We start from the raw sequence: 20,547 nt of genomic DNA on the forward strand, positions 1-20,547 counted from the left end.
AAAAAATGAGACAGTTCAAAACCCTAGCTTAACACATGTGGGCTTGTACCATATACGTGTTTATCCGTGTCCTCAATTTGGTGCAGCTATTTAGGTTTTAACATTTAAAGCTATTAGGCTTTACTTGTTCAAACCTATATAAATCTGGCCTTCAGACCTCCAGTATTAGATCATCTGTTCTTGACTAATGCAGATTGCCTATGGCACACATATGGCTGTGTTTTTAGAGCTACCGCACACATTCAAACACACACACCACACATGCTTCTCTACAGTCTTCAAACATAAAGAAGGTAGAACATAAAACATAGTAAAAAACACAGATGAACGCTGCTACCACACACACACACACACACACTCACAGGTAGGGTGGCTGTGAGTGCTGAGTGTGTTGTTTTAGTGTCTCGGTGGAGAGCGCTGCAGACCTACAGCTGACCTCGTTAAAGTAGAATTAAAGAGGTGATTACTGCAAGCTGCTCCAAATGATCACACATACACACACCGCACACACACGCCAAACACACACACACACACACACACTCACACACACACACACAGAGCTTAAAATAAGTCAAATAAGTGGTCCTGTCATAGCAGAATGAAAATAGAGACCTGCCTGTGTGTTCTCTCTGTATACTGTATGTACTTAATGTCCCAGTGTGTGTGTGTGTGGTGTATGTACTCTCTCAGTAATAAAGACCAGGTTTTTAATAATGTTCGTCTGCTGTAACATAAGGGCCCTACTTATCTACAGACCTATCTCTCTCTCTCTCTTTCTCTCTCTCCCCTATCCTATAGTTTTCCTGTCTTTCTGTTTATGTCTGCCTGTTTGTGTCAGTTTATCTTTCTACTTGTCTGTATATTAGAAAAAAGAAAGAACTCTATCTATCTATCTATCTATCTATCTATCTATCTATCTATCTATCTATCTATCTATCTATCTATCTATCTATCTATCTATCTATCTATCTATCTATCTATCTACACTCTAAAAAACAGAGGTACGATATGAGTACTTTTTTGTACTCGAAGGTACACTCTTTATAATTGTACCCTCAAAGGTACAATATTGGTCTTTACGGGGTCAGATTTGTTCCCTCTGAAGTACAAAGTCATTTCTAACAGCAATAAGTACAAATTTGTACCATTTAACCAGCCAAAGGGTACATTCAGTATTCTGCATCACTGTACTAATGAACAATATATATTTAAATTGCACATTTTTTATTTGAAAGCCAGACAATTTTGGATCATATTTAGTTGATGATAACGTTTATAATCTTTATGATCTTTACTGCCACAAAAACCATAGGTACAAAAAAGGACTTTCACTGAAAGGTACTTTTTTGTGCCTCAATATAAGGTACAGCCCCAGCGACAAGCTTTGTACTCTTTTAAGTACAAATCTGTACTTATATTTCTTAGAGTGTATCTATCTATCTATCTATCTATCTATCTATCTATCTATCTATCTATCTATCTATCTATCTATCTATCTATCTATCTATCTATCTATCTATCTATCTATCTATCTATCTATCTATCTATCTATCTATCTATCTATCTATCTATCTATCTATCTATCTATCGCTTCAGACATCCAGCTATGTCTATCTATCTAAAGCAGTTCCACACTGGCAGGTTGGTGTGTTGTGCCCTCGCTCCTTCATTCCTCCTCAGCATTTTTCTTCTTCTCCTTCCAGACTGAACCACAACTTCCTGTGTCTGGAATTTCACATTCTGCCCAAAACACTGCCACACACCTGATGTGACCTCAATGACCTCAGGAGAACTTAACTGAACCAATGTATTTAATCTTCAGAGGATAGATGGGATACTATTTTTTTTTAGGTGTATTAGGTTGTCTTTACGAATGTTTGGTTTGTTTGTTTTGTTTATTATCTGTTATTTCTGTATGTATGTCTGTCGCAATAATATTGTGAACAGTATTATACCCAGAAATATCGTGCCATATCACCCACCCCTAATAATCACATCAAGGTACTACTTTTTCACTGTTTTTACCAAAAAAAAAAAAGAAGTCACACTGTACTCATTTTGCCATTATATTACCATCTACTAGAAACAGCTTATATCTGTCCAGTATAATTTATTTTACTTTAATCCTGGATATATGGAGATATTTGGAGTGCGTTATTAATATCATGACATTCTGAATCATTGACTTCTGTTACAAATCTGATAAAATGTAATTTTCATGTTGTTGTGTAACGCCAGGTAGTGAGGAGTGACGCGAGCCGAGTTAACAGTACAAACAGGTTTATTAGCAGGTAGGCTAACAGATACTGCTAACAGAATAGCCAGGCAAACAGTGATCTCACCAATGACAGAAGTCGTCGTCAAATACACAGTCCGAGTTCGTAACCGAGAAACAGTCCAACCATACATCAAATCTAGAAAGGGCAAAACAAAAGATACAAACCGATAATCCGAAAACAGGGTCGTAACGAGAAGGCAAAAACAGTACACAGGAAAACGCTTAGTATGCAACATGAGTCGACATTACCTCGCGGTGTTTGTTTACAAACGGATGCCTTAAATACAGGAGCTAGACAAGAATGAAACGGAAGCAATTCAGAACACTGGTGAATCAGAGCGTCGGAGCGTAACGCGATTGGGTGAAGGTGAAAGGTTGTTATTGACATCATAATCAGAGGGATTCTGGGAAATGGAGTCCTGTAGTGTGGAAGGAGAACAAGGCTGCATGACATGTTGCAGTAGTGTATTCTTGAAATATGTATTTTTTTTATTCAGTGTTTTGTCATATCACCAAGAGTATCGTGATATTATTTTAGGGCCAAATCGCCCACCCCTACTGTTTACCTAAACCCATCCATATAACATTTATCCATCCATCCGTCTGTCTGTCTATGTATCCCTCCATTTGTCTGTTGACTGACTATCCCTCCCTCCATCCAACCATCTAGTTCAAAGCAGAGTTAGATTTGCAGAAGCAGAGAACTATCCAGCTAAGAATACAGTAGTTGGTTAGTAGTTGGAGTTTTTTTTTTTTTGTCCAGTTTTCTAGATGTTTTTAGAACATTGTGATGCTAACCATTATAATATCACATGTTTCAGAAGGTTCCTGGACCATTTTTTTCTGTACAGTTACAGGCTAACCTTCAAAACTTTTCTAAACATTTTTACTACGTCCTCTCTTAGCTGGGACGATCCTGAATTTGAGAGTTAACAGTAAAGTCCTGCTGGAGGCAAAAGGAAAAAGCATGAACATATTAGCGGGTTGACAGCTCATTTGAAAAGTCTGTACACTGTGTGTGTGAGTGAGTGTGTATGTGCGTGGTTATATGTAAATGGGAATGTTGCAAACCTGTTGCAACTTAGCTCACAGTTTATCCCAATGAAGCGTTCAAAATCTCTCTCTTTCTCTCTTTGTTTCCGCAGGTAGAGTCATTATTCTGCCTGGAGGTGAACAACAACCCCACAGAAACATCTGCCAGAACCTCAAAGAACAAAGGAGAGAGGGAACAAGAGAGAGAAGCAGAGAGAGAGAGAGAGAGAGAGAGAGAGAGAGAGAGATGTACTGTGCAGTTCTTCTCTCCTCTGTTCTTTTCTCGCTCCACGCAAGCTGCACGCCTCAGTTCTATGGTCACCATGGGTAACCAGTGTTTATTACTTCAGTGTGTGTGTGTGTTTGTGTGTGTGTGGTGTTTTGGCGGCTGAGTGCATACTGATAAACTCCTCAGTTTGGACAAAAGTACAGAAAAACTATGAGGCGTCCAGGCAGCTTCTGAAGGCAGTTTAGCAGTTAACAAATGTTTATTGCTTAAATATGTGAAAGAGATATGCAGTTTATGTATTCTGTATGGACAAAAGTAAATTGCTGGTTCGAATCCAGGTACTGCAGCTTACCATTAGCTCCTGGAGGCCTAAGAGAGCGCAATTGGCCTTGCTCTCTCTGGGTAGGTAGATGGTGCTCTTTCCCCTCATCACTTAAAAGGGTGATGTCAATCAGCACAAGGCGTCTGTGAGCTGATGTAGCAGAACCCAGCCGCTTCGCTTTCCTCCAAAAGGCTTCCTATTAGAAAGCTGAATCCATTCATTAGAAGGGGTGTCCGCACACATGTGGACATATAGTGTGTTCTTATCAGCAAACATTTGTTAGCCAACTGAGACAGGTCAAGGTTTAGATGAGGTCAGAGGTCAGAGCCTTGTCTGGAATGTCTAACAGCCTATTACATCAAGCAATCAGTACCAATTAACTTTAATGACCTTCAAACACACACAAGCTTACACACTTACACACGCACACATTCCTGTCTAGTTCACAGCACATTTCTGGAGGGGGATAATCTTAAGATAGAGAAAATGTATGAAACCTCACCTGTACTGCTTTGTTGCAATTTAAAGCACTCACTTTGTTTGAGAAGAACTTCCTGAGTAAATATTAGTTGAACGGCTAAAAGGCACTAAAAATAAACAAATTTCTACCTAACTTAGTATTTCTCAGTACTTTATATTTCTTCATTTTACAAGAATATACAATGGCTTGCAAAAGTATTCCCTTGAGTATTCAAAGTATTCCCAAAAGTACCCCTTGAACTTTTTCAAATTTTATCACCTTACAACCACAAAAACATGAATGTATTTTTTGAGATTTTAAGTGATAGACCCACACAAGTAAAAATGTATTCATCAGTAAAATCCAATGCAATCAAAAGTCAGGTGGGAGAACCTGTCTACTGGAAAACCATAAGTTGTGCGCTCCACAAATCTTGTCTTTATGGAAGAGTGACAAAAAGAAAACCAGTGTGCCATGTTGAGGACACAGCAAACATGTGGAGGATGTAAAAACTTTTTTTTTACCTTTCAGCAAGACAATGACCCTAAACACACAGCCAGAGCTGCAGCGGAATAGTTTAGCTCAAAGAAAAAGTTCAAGGGGTATGAATATTTTTGCAAGTCACTATTAATATACACACATTACCTTACAGCAAAAACACCCCCAAAGGAAAAAATACAATAAATTAAAAGCAGTAGCAGTAGTGTGCAATGTACATCTTGTTATTCTACATAATTATTTTAAACAAATTATATGTTGGAGGTCTTTCTTGGTTTAAAAAAAATAACACTTAAAATCATGAATTAATACAATTAATAAAACAATTGCATTACTGGTATTAATAGTAAAATTACAAATTAAAATCATTTTCAATAATAATGTTTTAAGGCTCTTTTTAAAAGTGCTCAGAGATGAAATGGCTCGGATTTCCTCAGGTAGAGAATTCCAAAGATTTGGGCCATAAGTGCTAAAAGCAGCCTTTCCATTTCTCAGCCAAGTTTTGGGAATTCCTATCAGATTACTATGGGAAGATAAGAAGAGAGCCCTGGCCAGAACACACAGTACCAAACAATCTTATTACTAAAGTAAAACGGAACAAGGCAGTGAAGACATTAAAAAATACATGTACCTTAAAATCTATTCTAAAACAGGTGACCAGTTAGATAGATCATATGTTTCTGGATAGATTAGATAATATATTCAGAATAAATGCATTTACAGCCCACCTACTATCTTTACAAGCACATTCTAATATTGCCGGCAAAAACGCCAATACCATAGTAGTGGATTCTAGGTTTTTTACAGACAACACAGTTATTAAAACACTTTCTGTGAAAAAACACACATGTATGGTTTAAAAACAGTAAAAAAAATACTGCAATGTTGTATCTAAGGGACAAACAGTAGATGCAGTTGTATGAAACGTTTGGGTACCCCTGATAATTCTTATGATTTTTCTTTATATATCTTTGGTTATTCTGATCAGCATTTTCAGTAAAATATATCATATAGCAGACGAACACAGTGATATTTGAGAAATGTTTATACAGAAAGTGTGAGATAATTCTTTAAACAAAATAAGGCAGGTGCACAACTTTGGGCACCCCGACATCAATATTTAGTAGAAATATTGCAGAAATAACTACCTCTAAATACTTCCTATAGCTTCCAATGAGAGTCTGGCTTCTGGTTGAATGTATTTTGGAGCATTCTTCTTTACAAAACATCTTTAACTTTCTCACTGATTCTAGAACATTGTTCTCAAGAATGTGCTGATATTGACTTTAACAAGATTCCCAGTACCTGCACTGAACACACACTGGTCCCACAGCATGATGGAACCACCACCAAATTTTACTGTGGTGTTCGTCTTGGAATGCTGTGTTCTTTTTCTACCATGCATACCGTCCTCCAAATAACTCAATTTTAGTTTCATCAGTCCACACACAGCACCTTATATCAAAATGAAGCAGGTTTGTCTAAATGTGCTTTAGTTTTAGCATACCTCAAGCGACTCTGTTTGTGGCATGTGCACAGAAAAGACTTCTTCTGCTTTACTCTCCCATACAACCTCTGTGGGTTCACTATAACTGTTCTCACCATCCTTTTCCTCTGCTTACCTAAGATTTTTCTTGTTCTGCCAATTCAGTCTTCACTGGAAATGTGTCTGTCTGTCTGTCTCCATTTCCTCACTATGTTCCTCACATTGGAAACTGACAGCTGAAATCTCTGAGATAGATTTTTCTATACTTAACAACCAATGATTGATAAAGGAAAATCATGAAAATTTTCAGGAGTGTCCACATTTTTAACCACTGTACAATATAACCATCAGCATATCTGTTAAACTGTGTGTGTGTGTGTGTGTTTCTATCTATGTCCTGCAGCAGGAGAGTGTGTGTTGGCAGTGCTGGCAGCAGTAGAGTGGTCACCAGTACAGAGTCCTTCATTCAGCCTGTACACACCCCCTATATCACTATGTGCCCCACCCACCGGATCTGCAGCACTTACAAGTGAGAACACACACATGCACACAAACACACACACACACACACACACACATATGCACACACAGTTTTATATATACAATATAATATATGCTGTATATACTGTGCATACCTATATTATTACAATTCATTCACATGCATTAATATCTATTTATATCTATTTACAGAACAGTATACAAGGTGTCCTACAGGCAGATGACCAGATCAGTGCCCATTTCATCCTTTTACTCAGAATGCTGTCCAGGCTGGCGGCGCCTGCACTCACACAACTGTAACCAAGGTAATTAGCAGCTTATAAAGACACACATGATGACACAAGTAGTCTGTGTCTCTGTGTGTGTGTGTGTGTGTGTGTGTGTGTGTGTGTGTGTAACACTTGCTCTTGTGTTTCTTTCTCTGCAGCGTTGTGTGTGCAGGAGTGTACGTGTGTGTGTAACACTTGCTCTTGTGTTTCTTTCTCTGCAGCGTTGTGTGTGCAGGAGTGTACGAATGGAGGATCCTGCATAAGGCCGAATCATTGCGCCTGCCCGTTAGGCTGGACGGGGCGCTACTGCCAAATAGGTACACTCACAATTTTACAAACACTTCTGTTAAACATGGTGGTGGGGGTGTTTTATAATCTGCAGGAACATCTAAAGAATCCCACTTAATCTGTTTAGCATGGTGAGGTTGGTGTTCTGAAATCTGTAGGAAGACCCATCCGAATCATACCACCTGATCTGTTAAGCTTGGTGGTGGCAGTGTTCCAAATCATAGCAACCCATGTGTTAAAAATTCTGGTTGGGGTGATCTAAAATCATCTGCAAGAACATCCAATGAGTCCACCCCATCTGTTAAACATGGTGGTGGGGGCATTCTTAAGTCCGTGGGAAGGTCTAAAGAATTCCAGCTTATCTTTTAAGGTTGTTGGTGGTCTCGTTTTGAAGTCTGCAGAACAATCCCATCTCATCTCTTAAACATGGTGGTGGTGATGTTCTAAAATCTGCAGGAAGATCCAAAGCATCGAATCTCATCTGTTAAACATGGTGGTGCTGATGTTCTAAAATCAGCAGGGAAATCTAAATCATCCCATCTTATCTGTTAAACATGGTGGTGGTGGTGTTCTAAAATCTGCAGAAAGATATAAAGTATCCCATCTTATCTGTTAAACATGGTGGTGGTGGTGTTCAGAAATCTGCAGAAAGATATAAAACATCCCATCTTATCTGTTAAACATGGTGGTGGTGTTCTAAAATCTGCAGAAAGATATAAAGCATCCCATCTTATCTGTTAAACATGGTGGTGGTGTTCTAAAATCTGCAGAAAGATATAAAGCATCCCATCTCATCTGTTAAACATGGTGCTGGCTGTGTTCTAAAATCCTATCTTTTTCTTAATTCTAGAAACTTTCTTTTTCCAAGCATGTTGATTGTCTTTTCTCTCTTTAAGAGTGGAAATCTTTAATTGCTATTTAGTTGATGAGTTGCGTAGTTGTTAAGGGTTCCAGTTTTCTGTAGCGTTGAATCGATTTTTCAAATTCCTCTTTTTGTAACAAAATGTACCATGGATGTTCCATCTATTTTTCTCTCCCAGAACTTGTAATTAACGGCCGTTTTGCCTGAAAATGACATGAATGAAGGGGGGTTAGGAGGTCTCTGACTCTTTCATAGTACTTGAGGCTTCAACAGCAGGAACTAATCAGTATGGATGGACGGTTTGCGAGTTCCTCTTGAAGACTAAGCGTTCAGCTTCAGGGAGAATGCCCAGAGCGAATCCCGGTTCATTCTGAAAACATCTGGATGCAGTTACTACATGACAAACAAGTGAAATCAGATACGATGTGCCAAAATGATGGACTTGTTCTAACACTTTCTCTCACTGCTTTCTGACCCCCCTCAGATGTGGACGAGTGTAAGGGGTCACATGGTTGCACTCAGCAGTGCCTGAACTCTGCAGGAAGTTATCGGTGTGCATGCTCGGACGGATTCCGCTTAACGGAAGATGGACGGACGTGTCGGAGCAATCCTACACCCTCCCCACCACCCCCCACCCCCAGCAGCGATGCAGGTGAGCATCATCCAGCCAGATTTAACAATAGAGCCCAACAATTGAGTGATTAAAAGTGACGTCTGGAGTGATTGATTACGGGTGTGTCTGAAACTGACGGCAGCTGCCTTAATGCCTTGATGACTTGGTGACTGAGGCGCACTCTAAACAAAGTGATACTGCAAGCTTTCGTAGCATTAGCTTAACCTTTAGTTGTCAAAAATTGTGCCTTCTTCAATATATAGTGCATCAATTTCTGATACCGACAGACACAGCTTGTCTATTCGCTCTAAAGAAGCATTGCCAATAGAGTTGGACTCTACATAACATAGTGGCACCATGATGTCTAACACCAGGCATGGGCTAAAGGGGTATGAAGACCCCCAGCATTAAGCTTGAATCAGTGGACCTGCCTTTTCTGGATTGAAAGTGCTCCATCCAACTCATCCATTCTTTTTGGATGAGTTGCGGAGTTGGGGATTCTGACATCACTAAAGCTCTGGATGCTGGATGCAATCAATTTCTCATATCAATACTAAAAAAGCTACTAGTTACTTCAAGAAAAGCATATTGAGAAACCACATTTCTCTGAGCCACTGGAACTTGATATAACACAGTGGATCAACCCCAGAAGATGACATGTCTCTCCAAACCATCACTGACCAGCAGAAAATTCTGCATTTTATTTGGAAATCAAGGGAGCAGAGTCTGGAGGAAGAGAGGAGAGAAACACACAGTCCAAACTGCTTGAGGTCTAGTGTGAAGTTTCCACAATCAGTGATGGTTTGGAGAGTCATGTCATCTACTGTGTTTTATCAAGTCTAAAGTCTACAGCGTTTTCTCAGAAAATCTTACAGCACTTTATTCTGAGAGGACAGCAGTTTGGGACACAGCCCTGGATACAGTAAAATGTGGTAATTTACAGAACAATCTAACAAGTACTAACTCGAAATAACTGTAGACTTTAAAAGTGACTTTTGTTATTGGTGCCCCCTGCTGGATGGAGGATATTGGCCAGTATCACGGTCCATTATTACTTCTGGTACGCGCTATGCCGTTCTCAACTCGTACCGTGAGTAATAGTGCACTGTGACTGGTGGCTGCATCTAGTGGACCAAGTGATGTTGCAAATCTAACAAACACTACCGTACACCAACCACCCAAATTCAACCTGCCAGATATAACCCAACTCTGTCCAGCAAGCACAAACATCCCACCAATCATCCATCACACACATTAAAAAAAATCAAACAGGTGATGTGCACAGGTGGTTGAAACTATGATTTGCTACAAAAGCTGAAACTTTAAGGTGCACATATGGGCAGAAGATCTCCTGATTGTCAACAAATGCATAAGACTATTGAGACTATTGAGATTTGTGTACTTTTTTTGTATGCAGTGCATAATATCAATAAACAATCAAAGGATAAAGGAACAGGATGCAAGCCTAAGCTGAACCTCCATGATCTTCAATGCCTTCCGCTGGATTTACACTGCTCCAACACGTCAACAGACAGCAATTTATCCCATTCATTTTCAATGGGAAGCGTGTGTCAAGTCTGGGGGATACAAACTGATGAAAAGTTGAGCTGAGGTGATTTTTATGCAAATAAATCCATCCATCAGAGAGCAGGTGTTTGCCTGATATGTGTTCTCAGTGCAGTCTTCAAGCGTTCCAGAGAAGCATGGAAGAGCAGCTTATCATTGCGGTTTCAGGCTGATCAATGCAAAACAGCTTGGAGAAAGGTGGTCGAGATTTTTGGGATGTCTGGTGGGTTTTTGTTAGCCTATATGCTGCTCACTAGACAGTGTTATGAAGCTCAATCAAGTATGTTTTTTAATAAATATACATTTAAATTTTTTGTTTATTGGAAATAAAGTTTTTGTAAAACCATTTCCCATTTATTAAAATAATTTACTTTGAGAACGCAGCGAACGCATTTGTAACACCCACATTCGACCAGTTGGAAAGGGGGCAGTGCATTCATGTGCAATAGTTTATAGACCCAGATAGACTATTAAGGGATTACGTAATTGTGTACTGTGGCCAGATTAATTAGTACACAATATATTATTTTGAGAAATGGACGCCACCTTCCCTGAACTGAAGATCATACAGACTTTTGTCATCACCAGTAGTCCAAATGCATTTTTTCAGAAAAAAAATACATTTTCAACAAAACCACATGCTGCACACTTTACAGAGACATTGCTGTGGAAGAAGAGATTGAACCAAGATTGAACCATGGCATGGGCGTGTCAGGCTGTAGAGGTGTAAAACTGGTGCAAACAAGGCACAGAATTCTGGGTTTAAATTTAAGGTCCAGAGTTTATTTGGCCAGAAAGAGCTACAGTATTAGACTCCTGCTCTCCAATTATTTACCCATTTCTTTTCCCTTTTTTCAATCTCATCTTCCCACTTTATCTGTCATCTACATCTCGGTTTCTCCTACCCATACATCTCCCTTTCTCTCAAGCTCAGACTAGCTTTCTGCCTACCAGAGTTTCTTGGCAAAACTCCAGCCCCTTTAAAGTCTCCCCTCTCACTTTCCATCTCAAAAGGTTTCATACTTATCTCACCTACAACAATAACACACAGAGGAAAAGGGTTGACCACTGAAAGCTTAGTTTCCTGTACCCGAGCAGTGAGCTGAGGCACAGGCCAGTTGCACTGATTGGCCTTGGACGAAGCCCAAAGACGCATTCTGACTGGGACTGGGTGTTAGCATGCTAGTCTGAGTGTGGGAAAACCACATTATATAGCATTTCCATACAAATGATATTAGGCTGTGTTGGGGCCAGGCTGTGTTAGCCAGCATGCCCTCTTTGTAGAGAGGAACCTCTCATGTGTATTTCTGTGTTTGTTTGTATTGGGCTTGGCAAAAATTACTAGCCATATTTAGAGCTGTACACTATAGGGACTATATTAAGAAGGTGGGTCCTGCAGAAAGACAACGACCCCATGAACACAAGTAGTTTTACCAATGGATGGTTCAAAAACAATAAAGTTTTGGAATGTTTTGTAATGACCAAGTCAAAGTCTTAATGTGAGGAAACCCAAACATATCCCAGAGTTAAGGCTGTTCTGTATAGAGGAATGGGCTAAAATTCTTCCAAGCCAGTGTGCAAGACTTATCAACAGCTAACAGTTGCAGATATTTCTGCAAAGGGGGCGGTCACACAAGATACTGAAAGCAAAGGTTCAAATGCTTTTGGCACTGTAATAATGCATAATTTTCCTTAGTAGATTAGAAGTTGTTTACCTGAGTTTTCTTCCTATTAGTTTTACAACTTGTGTAAAAATCTAATGATGTTTTAGGTCATATTTATGCAGTAGTTAATATCGTCATGGCTTACCGGAACACTCAGGGTTCCTCAGTTTAGCTCTGTCGGGCGGCATTTACTAGCTGTTAGCCGCTAATGCTAATGCTGCTGCACCCCAGACTCATTGGAAATCTTACTGTAAATAAATGGAAGCGCTTCACTCTGCCAAATAAACTTTTAGGAGAGAAATCTGTGTAGATTAACATCCAGCACCCGTTTGACTTTAAAAGATTTTTTGTTTAAGAATAACAGTTTTATTTACTTATCTTAGTTTTAACTAAGTTAGTTAGTTACCCCCACCACCACCCAGCGGCGAGACCTGCTGAATTAGAAGGGAAAAAACATGGCGTCACCCCTGTTCCTTACTAGAGACACAAAATTAGCCTTTTATCCAATGCGTCTTGAATGAAAATAGACCAGAAAATAGATGTTTATTGATAGTGTGCCTTATAATCCTGTGTATGTTATAGTGCAGAAAATATGGTACATTTTGTCATGGCTATTAATGACCTGCTCACCCACAGACAGCTGGGTAATATTGGTCTTAGAATTGTCTGCTGATTGTCTGGGATCAAGTTGGCCAGGTCAGACCTGAGCCAGAAATCTGAATTGAATAATGAAGCTTGTAATGTTTACACAGCGTAAATGCCCAATTATGGAATCTGGATGGTTGTAGAGTGATGTCAGAATGTCAACCACTGTATAGACTTCCCTCTGGACAGTGTGTGATTCTCTTGCGTACATTTGGAATTGCACCGATCTGCCAAACCGTCCCTGAAGACGTTTCCAGCTTTTGCCGGGACACTGTATTTTTAGAGCTTCTGTTCCCACACTTCTCAAACTTCTGCAGTGTATGGATATGGGCAACACTCTCACACACACACACACACACACACACACACATACACACACACACAAACAGATACACACAAACACACACACAGCTGCTCAGTACAAGAGGAACACACCAGCATCTGGAGGGCAGCATTAGCTTAGTGACCCAGACCCATTAAGGCTACACTGAAAATACACTCTGGCTCTCTCTCTATCTCTTTCTCTCTCTCTCCCTCTCCAGAGTATATCAATCTCTCTACACTGCACTCAATAAGAGCCCCTGCCGTCCGTTCAAGGCTTGTTTTCTGTCTAACACACACACACTCACTCACTCACTCACCCCGAAAAAGAATAAAAGCAAGATGGAAAGAGAGCGAAAGAAAATGAAAAACGAGAGGTGAAAGACCTCACAGGAGAGTTATGTACACAAAGCTGAACCTCCTAGTAGCCTGTACACATACTATACAGATCTACAGAATAAAGTGTAACATTTGCTATAAAAAACCTTTGACTAAATATGCTATACAGATCTATACAAGCTGAACTGCTTGAATTTCTGCACCAGGAGTAAAGGCATAAAGTTGTCCAAAAGCAGTGTGTAGGACTGGTGGAGGAGAACATGCCAATATGCATGAAAACTGTGATTAAAAACCAGGGTCATTCCACCAAATATTGATTTCAAAACTTTATGAATATGAACTTGTTTTCTTTGCACTATTTTGAGGTCTGAAACCTCTGCATCTTTTTTGTTATCTCAGCTTTTTCTCATTTTTTGCAAATAAATGCTCTAAATAACAATATTTTGATTTGGAATTTGGGAGAAATGTTGTCTGTAGTTTATAGAATAAAACACCAATGTTCATTTTACTCAAACATATAACCATTAACAGAGTGTAAGATTTGCTATCAGAGATTTTACTAAATATGCTATAGACATCTACAGATAAAAGCATAAGATCAGTTGAATTGTACAAAATGCCCATATACAGTGCCATGAAAAAGTATTTGCCCGCTACAGATTTCTTTTGTTTTTACTTACATGTTTCAGATTAACAAACACATTTTAATATTAGTCAAAGATAACCTGCGTAAACACAAAAAGCTGTTTTAAATGTATTAAGGGAAAAAATCTATCCAAACCCACCTGACCCTATGTAAAAAATGAATAAATATTTTCCCCTAAAACTAATAACTTGGTTGGGCCACCCCCAACTAGCAATGAGTCTTTCACATCTCTGTGGAGGATTTTTAGCCCACTCTTCTAATCTTTACAGAATTGTTTTAATTCAGACACATTTAAGGATCTTCTGGCATGAACCTCCTGTTTAAGATCATGCCACAGCATCTCAATTAAACTTTGACTGGGCCACTCCAAAACCTTCATTTTGAATTTTTTTTATTAGCCATTCTGAAGTGGACTTGCTGGTGGGCTTTGGATCATTGTCCTGCTGCAAAACCCTAGTACGCCTGTACAAACTGATGGCTGATAGAGAACAGAATTTAACAGAATCAGTTGTTTAGGTCCTAAAACAGCAAAGCAGCCCCAGACCATCACACTACCACCACCATGTTAAACTTTTAGTATGATTTTTTTCTTCTGAAAATCTGTGTTAGTTTTAACCCAGATGTAATGGGACACACACTTTCCAAAAAGTCCAATTGTTCCCAAAGTTCTGGGGATCATTAAGATGTTTTTGGCAAATGTGAGATGGGCCTATATGTTCTTTTTGGTCAGCTGTGGTTTTTGTCATAGAACTCTCCCATGGATACCGTTTTCACCCAGTCTCTTTCTTTTTATTGAATCATTAACACTGACCTTAACTGAGGCAAGTGAGACCTGCAGTTCTTTAAATGTTGTTTTGGGACCTCCTGGATGATTTATCCATGCTCTTTTGGAGTAATTTCGGTGGGCCAGTCACTCCTGGGAAGGTTCACCACTTTTCCGTGTTATCTCCTTTTGTGAATAATAGTTTTCTCTGTGGTCTGCTGGAGTCCAAAATCTTTAGAAATGTGCTTGTAACCTTTTCCAGACAGTTCACTTGCATACTCAAACCTAATTTCAAATAGAAACATGATTTGTCGCTAAAGACTTATTTTTTCATGACGCCACTGACAGCAGCTGGCTAAAAGATGACCTAGATAAAGGGCAATTAATCTAAATGCTTCTCTCCGTGCAATAATGCACCCCCTCTCTTGTCTAGCAATCAACGGTATCTCACCAAGAGAAACACTACCCAAAAGTATGTATCTATCTGACAGAAACATAAGTTCATGCTGAGTTTTGCAGCAATCTAGGGTGCAATATTTATTGATATATTCCGTATTTGCTCATTTGTATAAATCAAAGGGGTTAAAAATAATGTGGGTTTAAAAAATTGCATGTGGTCCAGTTCTGGGCCATCATTCCAAGTGGTTTGTGGGCCGCTAGTAAATGTCAAGTGTGGAATAAAGTGGAAGATCAGCTGAATTCTGCAGTTTTGAGTATAAAAATACCAGCTGAATTGTATTTAAGGTCTGTACACAGATCTATACAGATCTAAGGGATGTTTGATTAACTTGATCAGCTTATAAATGACCTCCACACTGTCTAAACTGAGCAAAACTGCATTTCTCTCTGTGTGAAAGAGCAAAAATGAGACAGAGACAGCGAAAGGAAGAGAGGGATACAGAGGGAGAGAGAGTGAGACAAAGAAAGACACAGACAGAGACAAAAAGAGGGAGAGAGCAGCTTGATTTCATCCTTCCTCACATGGAATCCGGAGCGTTCAGCATTCCTCTTTCTGTTTGGGTCTATTTTTGCTCTCTGTTTTGGCTCAATGTTCTCCTTTCCCTTCCAGATCCATCTAAACTCTGTCTGCTGGGGGTTACTGTTTTCCTAAAAGCTCTCTTTCACTATTTTACACACACACATACACACACACACACGCACACTCACACACACACCACAGACAAACACACTCACTCACTTTCTCTTGCGTGCCCAGAACAACACACATCTGGGACAGATTGACGAGTGTGTGTGAGAGAGAGAAAAAGAGAAAGGAGAGAGAGAGAGAGAGAGAGAGAGAGAGAGAGAGAGAGAGAGAGAGAGAGAGAGAAGCCAAGTCAAACCTAACCTGGACATGCTAAGTGTGTGTGTGTGTGTGTGTGTGTTTATTTGGAAAATGTGTCAATGACCAGTTTTCAATTAGGAGTCTTGGGGAGGGGCCTAGCACTCTTGTCTATGGTCTGATTGGTTTAGAGTGTCAGTGTCAGTGTGGACTGTTTAATGTTCTTCATGCAGCTCTGATTATTACATATCTTTTGTTTTTGCTTTTTTGTCATACTGATATTTTTCTAATTATCAAACAAACCTTTATATCAGACAAAAATAACTTGATTAAATATAAAAAGCACTTTATAAATTATAATTTTATTTATTAAAGGAAAAAAACCTATTCAAACCAGTTCAACCCTGTGTGAAAAATTGTTTGCCCCTAAACCTAATAACATGGTTGTGCCACTCCTGGTGGCAACAACTGCAATCAAGCTTTACCGATAACAGAGTCTTTCAAATCTCTGGAAGGAATTTGTGCAGCAAAGCAGCCCCAGACCATCACACTACCACCACCATGTTTTACATTCAGTATGATGTTCTTTTTCTGATATTATGTGTTAGTTTTACGCCAGATGTAACAGGACACCCACCTTCCTAAAAAGTTCCACTTTTGTCACATCTGTCCAAAAAATATTTACCCACAGTACTGGGGATCATTAAGATGGGTTTTTTATTTGGCAAATGTGAGATGGGCCTTGGGACTCTCCCATGGAGACCATTTTCACCCAGTCTCTTTCTTATTATTAAATCATTAACACTGACCTTAACTGAGGCAAGTGAGACCTGCAGTTCTTTAAATGTTGTTCTGGGTTCTTTTGTGATCTCCTGGATGAGTTCTCCATGCCCTTTTGGACTAATTTCGGTCGGCTGGCCACTCCTGGGAAGGTTCATCAGTGTTCCATGTTTTCTCCATTTCTCCATGACTGTGGACTGTTGGAGTCCCAAAGCTTTAGAAAGGACTTTGTAACCTTTTCCAGACTGATAGATGATCAGTGACTTTGTTTTCTTTATCTGTTTTTGAATTTCTTTAAATTGCTGCATAATGTGTTGATTATGTAGCTACTTCTTGTTGTCAGACAAGTTCTATTTAAGTGGTTTCTTGATTCTGCAGGTCTGTTAGTAATCAGGCCTGGCCGTGGTTAGTAGTAAAATTAAACTCAGCTTTCCAAAAAGTGTGATTAATCAAAGTTAATTTAAGAGGGGAGGGCAAACCATTTTTTTCACAAATAGCTCCCTTAATAAATAAAATCATCATCTAAAAAAAACTATTTTTTATATTTACTCAGGTTATCTTTGTCTGATATTAAAGTTTGTTTGGTAATCTAAAAAATATAAGTATGAAAAAAATGCAAAAACTATTGAAATCTTTAAGGTGGCAAATACTTTTTCACACCACTGTGTATTTATTTGTCAATTCTGAATAGTACTCACCAAAAAAAAGTTTTTTTTGTGCTAGGTAGAACCATATTTTATAAGGTTTTAGAAAGTGCCATCTACAGTGTTTTTGTTTTTTTGAATTTGAAGAAGCATTTAGGGCGTTTCTACAGCTGAAAGTCTAGACCAAGGTCGGTGTGTTTCTTATACTGTATACATTTGGTCCTTTAAGTTTGGGTTTCACACTGAAGTTACACTATCAGTCATCATCACCTACATGTACTGTGTCTCTTTATCATTTTCTCTACACATTAATTGGTTTCTAGAATGTTGTAATTTGGTGAGTTGCTTTTCCAGGTATTATGGCCAATTCAACTTCTGCCAGAATTTGATTCATATCAGTGGGAGGCTGAAAGATGGCTTAGATGGTGGGCAGAAAAAAAATGCCACCCTGCTTCTCTCAGTTCAATATTGTGCTCCCCCTCAAAGTCTGTCATCTAGGAAAAAAATTCTAGCAGTCAACAGTATCTCACAAAGAGGTGAACATTCCAAGTGTTATACGGGCCACTAGTAAATTCGACTCCCCATTCATGGACATGCGATTCCCCTAAGCATTATTCTACAGTTACAGTAGATACATGAATCACCAGCATTAGCATTTGCATCTGTACTGATGTATGTTATGTCTGCACACCAAGGGGAGTCAATATCAGCATAACACTGGTTCTTTTTCCCTCTGGTAGAAGAAGCTTTCACACTGCAGACAAACCACACCATGGTTCAGTGCATACATAATAAGACCACCTCTGAGATGCTATTTTGGTTTGGACCAAACTGAAAAGTCAGAAAGTCCAGAACCAAACAAGGCAGCTTAAGGCAAGCCAAATCTTCCTAATCAACCGAAATCTTTAGTACATTTCTTCAGTACCCTTAAATAAGCCCTTTTTGAAAAGTGTACACTCCTGGCAAAAGGGCTCCAAATAGTACAAAAGGTTTTTTGTTGTTGTTGTTTTTTTTTTTTTAATAAAGTTTTTGTTCTATATTCAATCATAGTTAACACAAAATAACCTTTAAAAATGTGGACAATTAAATACAGCATTATAGCACTCTGCCCTTTGCTTTAACTCATAAATACAATACACATAAAGTCCTTTAACTGATTCCATTATGCATCAATATTCTGAACTGGGTCTGGGCTTTTATTGGTTAAAAAGGTTTAGTGATAGGACCATCCATTTTTTCAGCTCTGATCCGATTCCAATATAAAACTGATATAAAACTGCAGATACAGATACAAATACTGATAAAAGGGCTCTTTTAGTTTATTATTAGTTCTATGATTAAGGTTACATAATGAGGCTGAAACAGAACACACAGCCCTTTAAAGAGTATACACGTAAAAGTCATTTATTTGACACACTTTATATATAAACACACAATAGTTTTCTTTCAAATTAAATAGTTTTATTTTTAAAAGAGTTAAATATGTTAAATATTAAATACAGGACTCTAGATTTATTTTTTGCACTGGTTGCGCAGGATACTTTTATTTTGACATGTAAATTAGTGCATTGGCTGCAATGGCTAACTGGTGACGCTAACTGTATTTCTGAGCTGAATTAATCAGTGTTTTTTAATGACAGATTGATTTCTTAGTGCTGGTTAGAATGGGTAGGATCTGTGGTTTGATATTTGATGTTTGATGTTTGATGTTTGATATTTGATGGCTGTAGTTCACTAGAGAGACGGCCCAATGCTAGCTAGGCTTACAGATTGCAGATATTAATAGAGATAGAGGTTGCATACAGGCAAATAAAAATGTATTCAAATAGTTAATTTAGTTGTCAGGTATAAAAGCAATGTCTTTATGAACGAATCTCAGAAAGGGAAAAACTTTGACCTACAGAGAGAAAAAGAGTGAGAGAAAGAGAGAAGGACAAGGAAAAACAAGAAATAGGACGATTTAGCATGAAGTGAGAAAGAGACAGTAAAAGCATGAGAGAGAAATAGAGAGAGAGAGAGTGAAGGAGATGGAGGGAAAGAGCGAGTTCTGTGTATTGTACCCCTGTTCCCCCTCAGTGCTACTTAACTTATGGATTTGTCGTCACTTTTAGCCCAATAATAAATCTTTCTCTCTCGCCCCCAAACCTCTTTCTCTCTCTCTGTACCGCACCTTCACCCCCTCTCAAAGTATTAATCACACTGACCACAACCTACAGCAGGAAACACACGTCTGGAGACACACACACACATACACACACACACACACACACTGTGAGTAACATTCTAGAGGGTCTAGGAGTATTTTATGGGTCTGTTATTTTGGTACAGATTTGTTTTGACGAGATGGCAAGATGTTCTCAAGTTCAGCAGGAGTGTTTTATGGACTTCAGCTCATGATCGTGAATGTTTATTTGGGATTTGGGATTGATGAATGTGTGTGTGTGTTTGTGTGTGTGTGTTTGAAGGTGGAGGTGGACTGGGGGAGAATGTTACAGAAGAAGTTCAGATCCTGCGGAACAGAGTGGAGCTACTGGAGCAGGTATCTCTCACACACACTCATACATTTTGAGCATTCTGGGTGGCCCAACGGTCTAACTGTGAATCAGAAGGTTGTAGATATGGGTAGGAATTGGAAATGACATAAATAATAAAGATTATTAATTGTAAAACTTGTAACAACATATTAATTTACACAGACTGTTGTAACAATTTTTCTGAAATATTCAACTACATTGCCACATCAATTTGTTTAGTGTTGTAACCATCACACTGACAGTTTATAGTACATTACCAGTTGCAATCACTGTTGCCCAAGCTCGTCTTACCATTGTTTTAGATGGACTGTGCTAAAAAAAAAAAGATGGAAGGTTTTAATGAATATGTCAATCTGTCAAAAAATTGTTTTATTGCTGTACACAGGTATACAAAATGTTATAGAAATCCATCTTCACCATAAAGCATCTAATTATTAGTAAGGTTTATAAAGTCCTGGAAATTTGTTCTAGATGCTACTGGAAATTTGGGAATAATATGTAATACCAGTCAAAAGTTTGGACATACCT

The 20,547-nt window shown here is 38.8% G+C and overlaps 1 protein-coding gene across 2 annotated transcripts in view; it reads left to right on the forward strand.

Annotated features, from left to right (window-relative positions):
• egfl7 (EGF-like-domain, multiple 7) overlaps positions 1-20,547 on the forward strand; it is a 35,781-nt gene that overhangs the window by 9,842 nt on the left and 5,392 nt on the right. For both annotated transcript variants that reach the window (XM_022676192.2, XM_022676193.2), the window contains exons 2-7: positions 3,424-3,637; positions 6,709-6,834; positions 6,996-7,108; positions 7,294-7,389; positions 8,707-8,874; positions 19,951-20,024. In XM_022676192.2, the coding sequence (XP_022531913.2) occupies positions 3,558-3,637; positions 6,709-6,834; positions 6,996-7,108; positions 7,294-7,389; positions 8,707-8,874; positions 19,951-20,024 (657 nt within the window). In that variant the 5' untranslated portion in view covers positions 3,424-3,557. The remainder of the gene's footprint in view (positions 1-3,423; positions 3,638-6,708; positions 6,835-6,995; positions 7,109-7,293; positions 7,390-8,706; positions 8,875-19,950; positions 20,025-20,547) is intronic.

This window comes from Astyanax mexicanus, chromosome 17 (genome assembly GCF_023375975.1).
Source record: "Astyanax mexicanus isolate ESR-SI-001 chromosome 17, AstMex3_surface, whole genome shotgun sequence".
Classification (NCBI taxonomy): Eukaryota; Metazoa; Chordata; class Actinopteri; order Characiformes; family Acestrorhamphidae; genus Astyanax; species Astyanax mexicanus.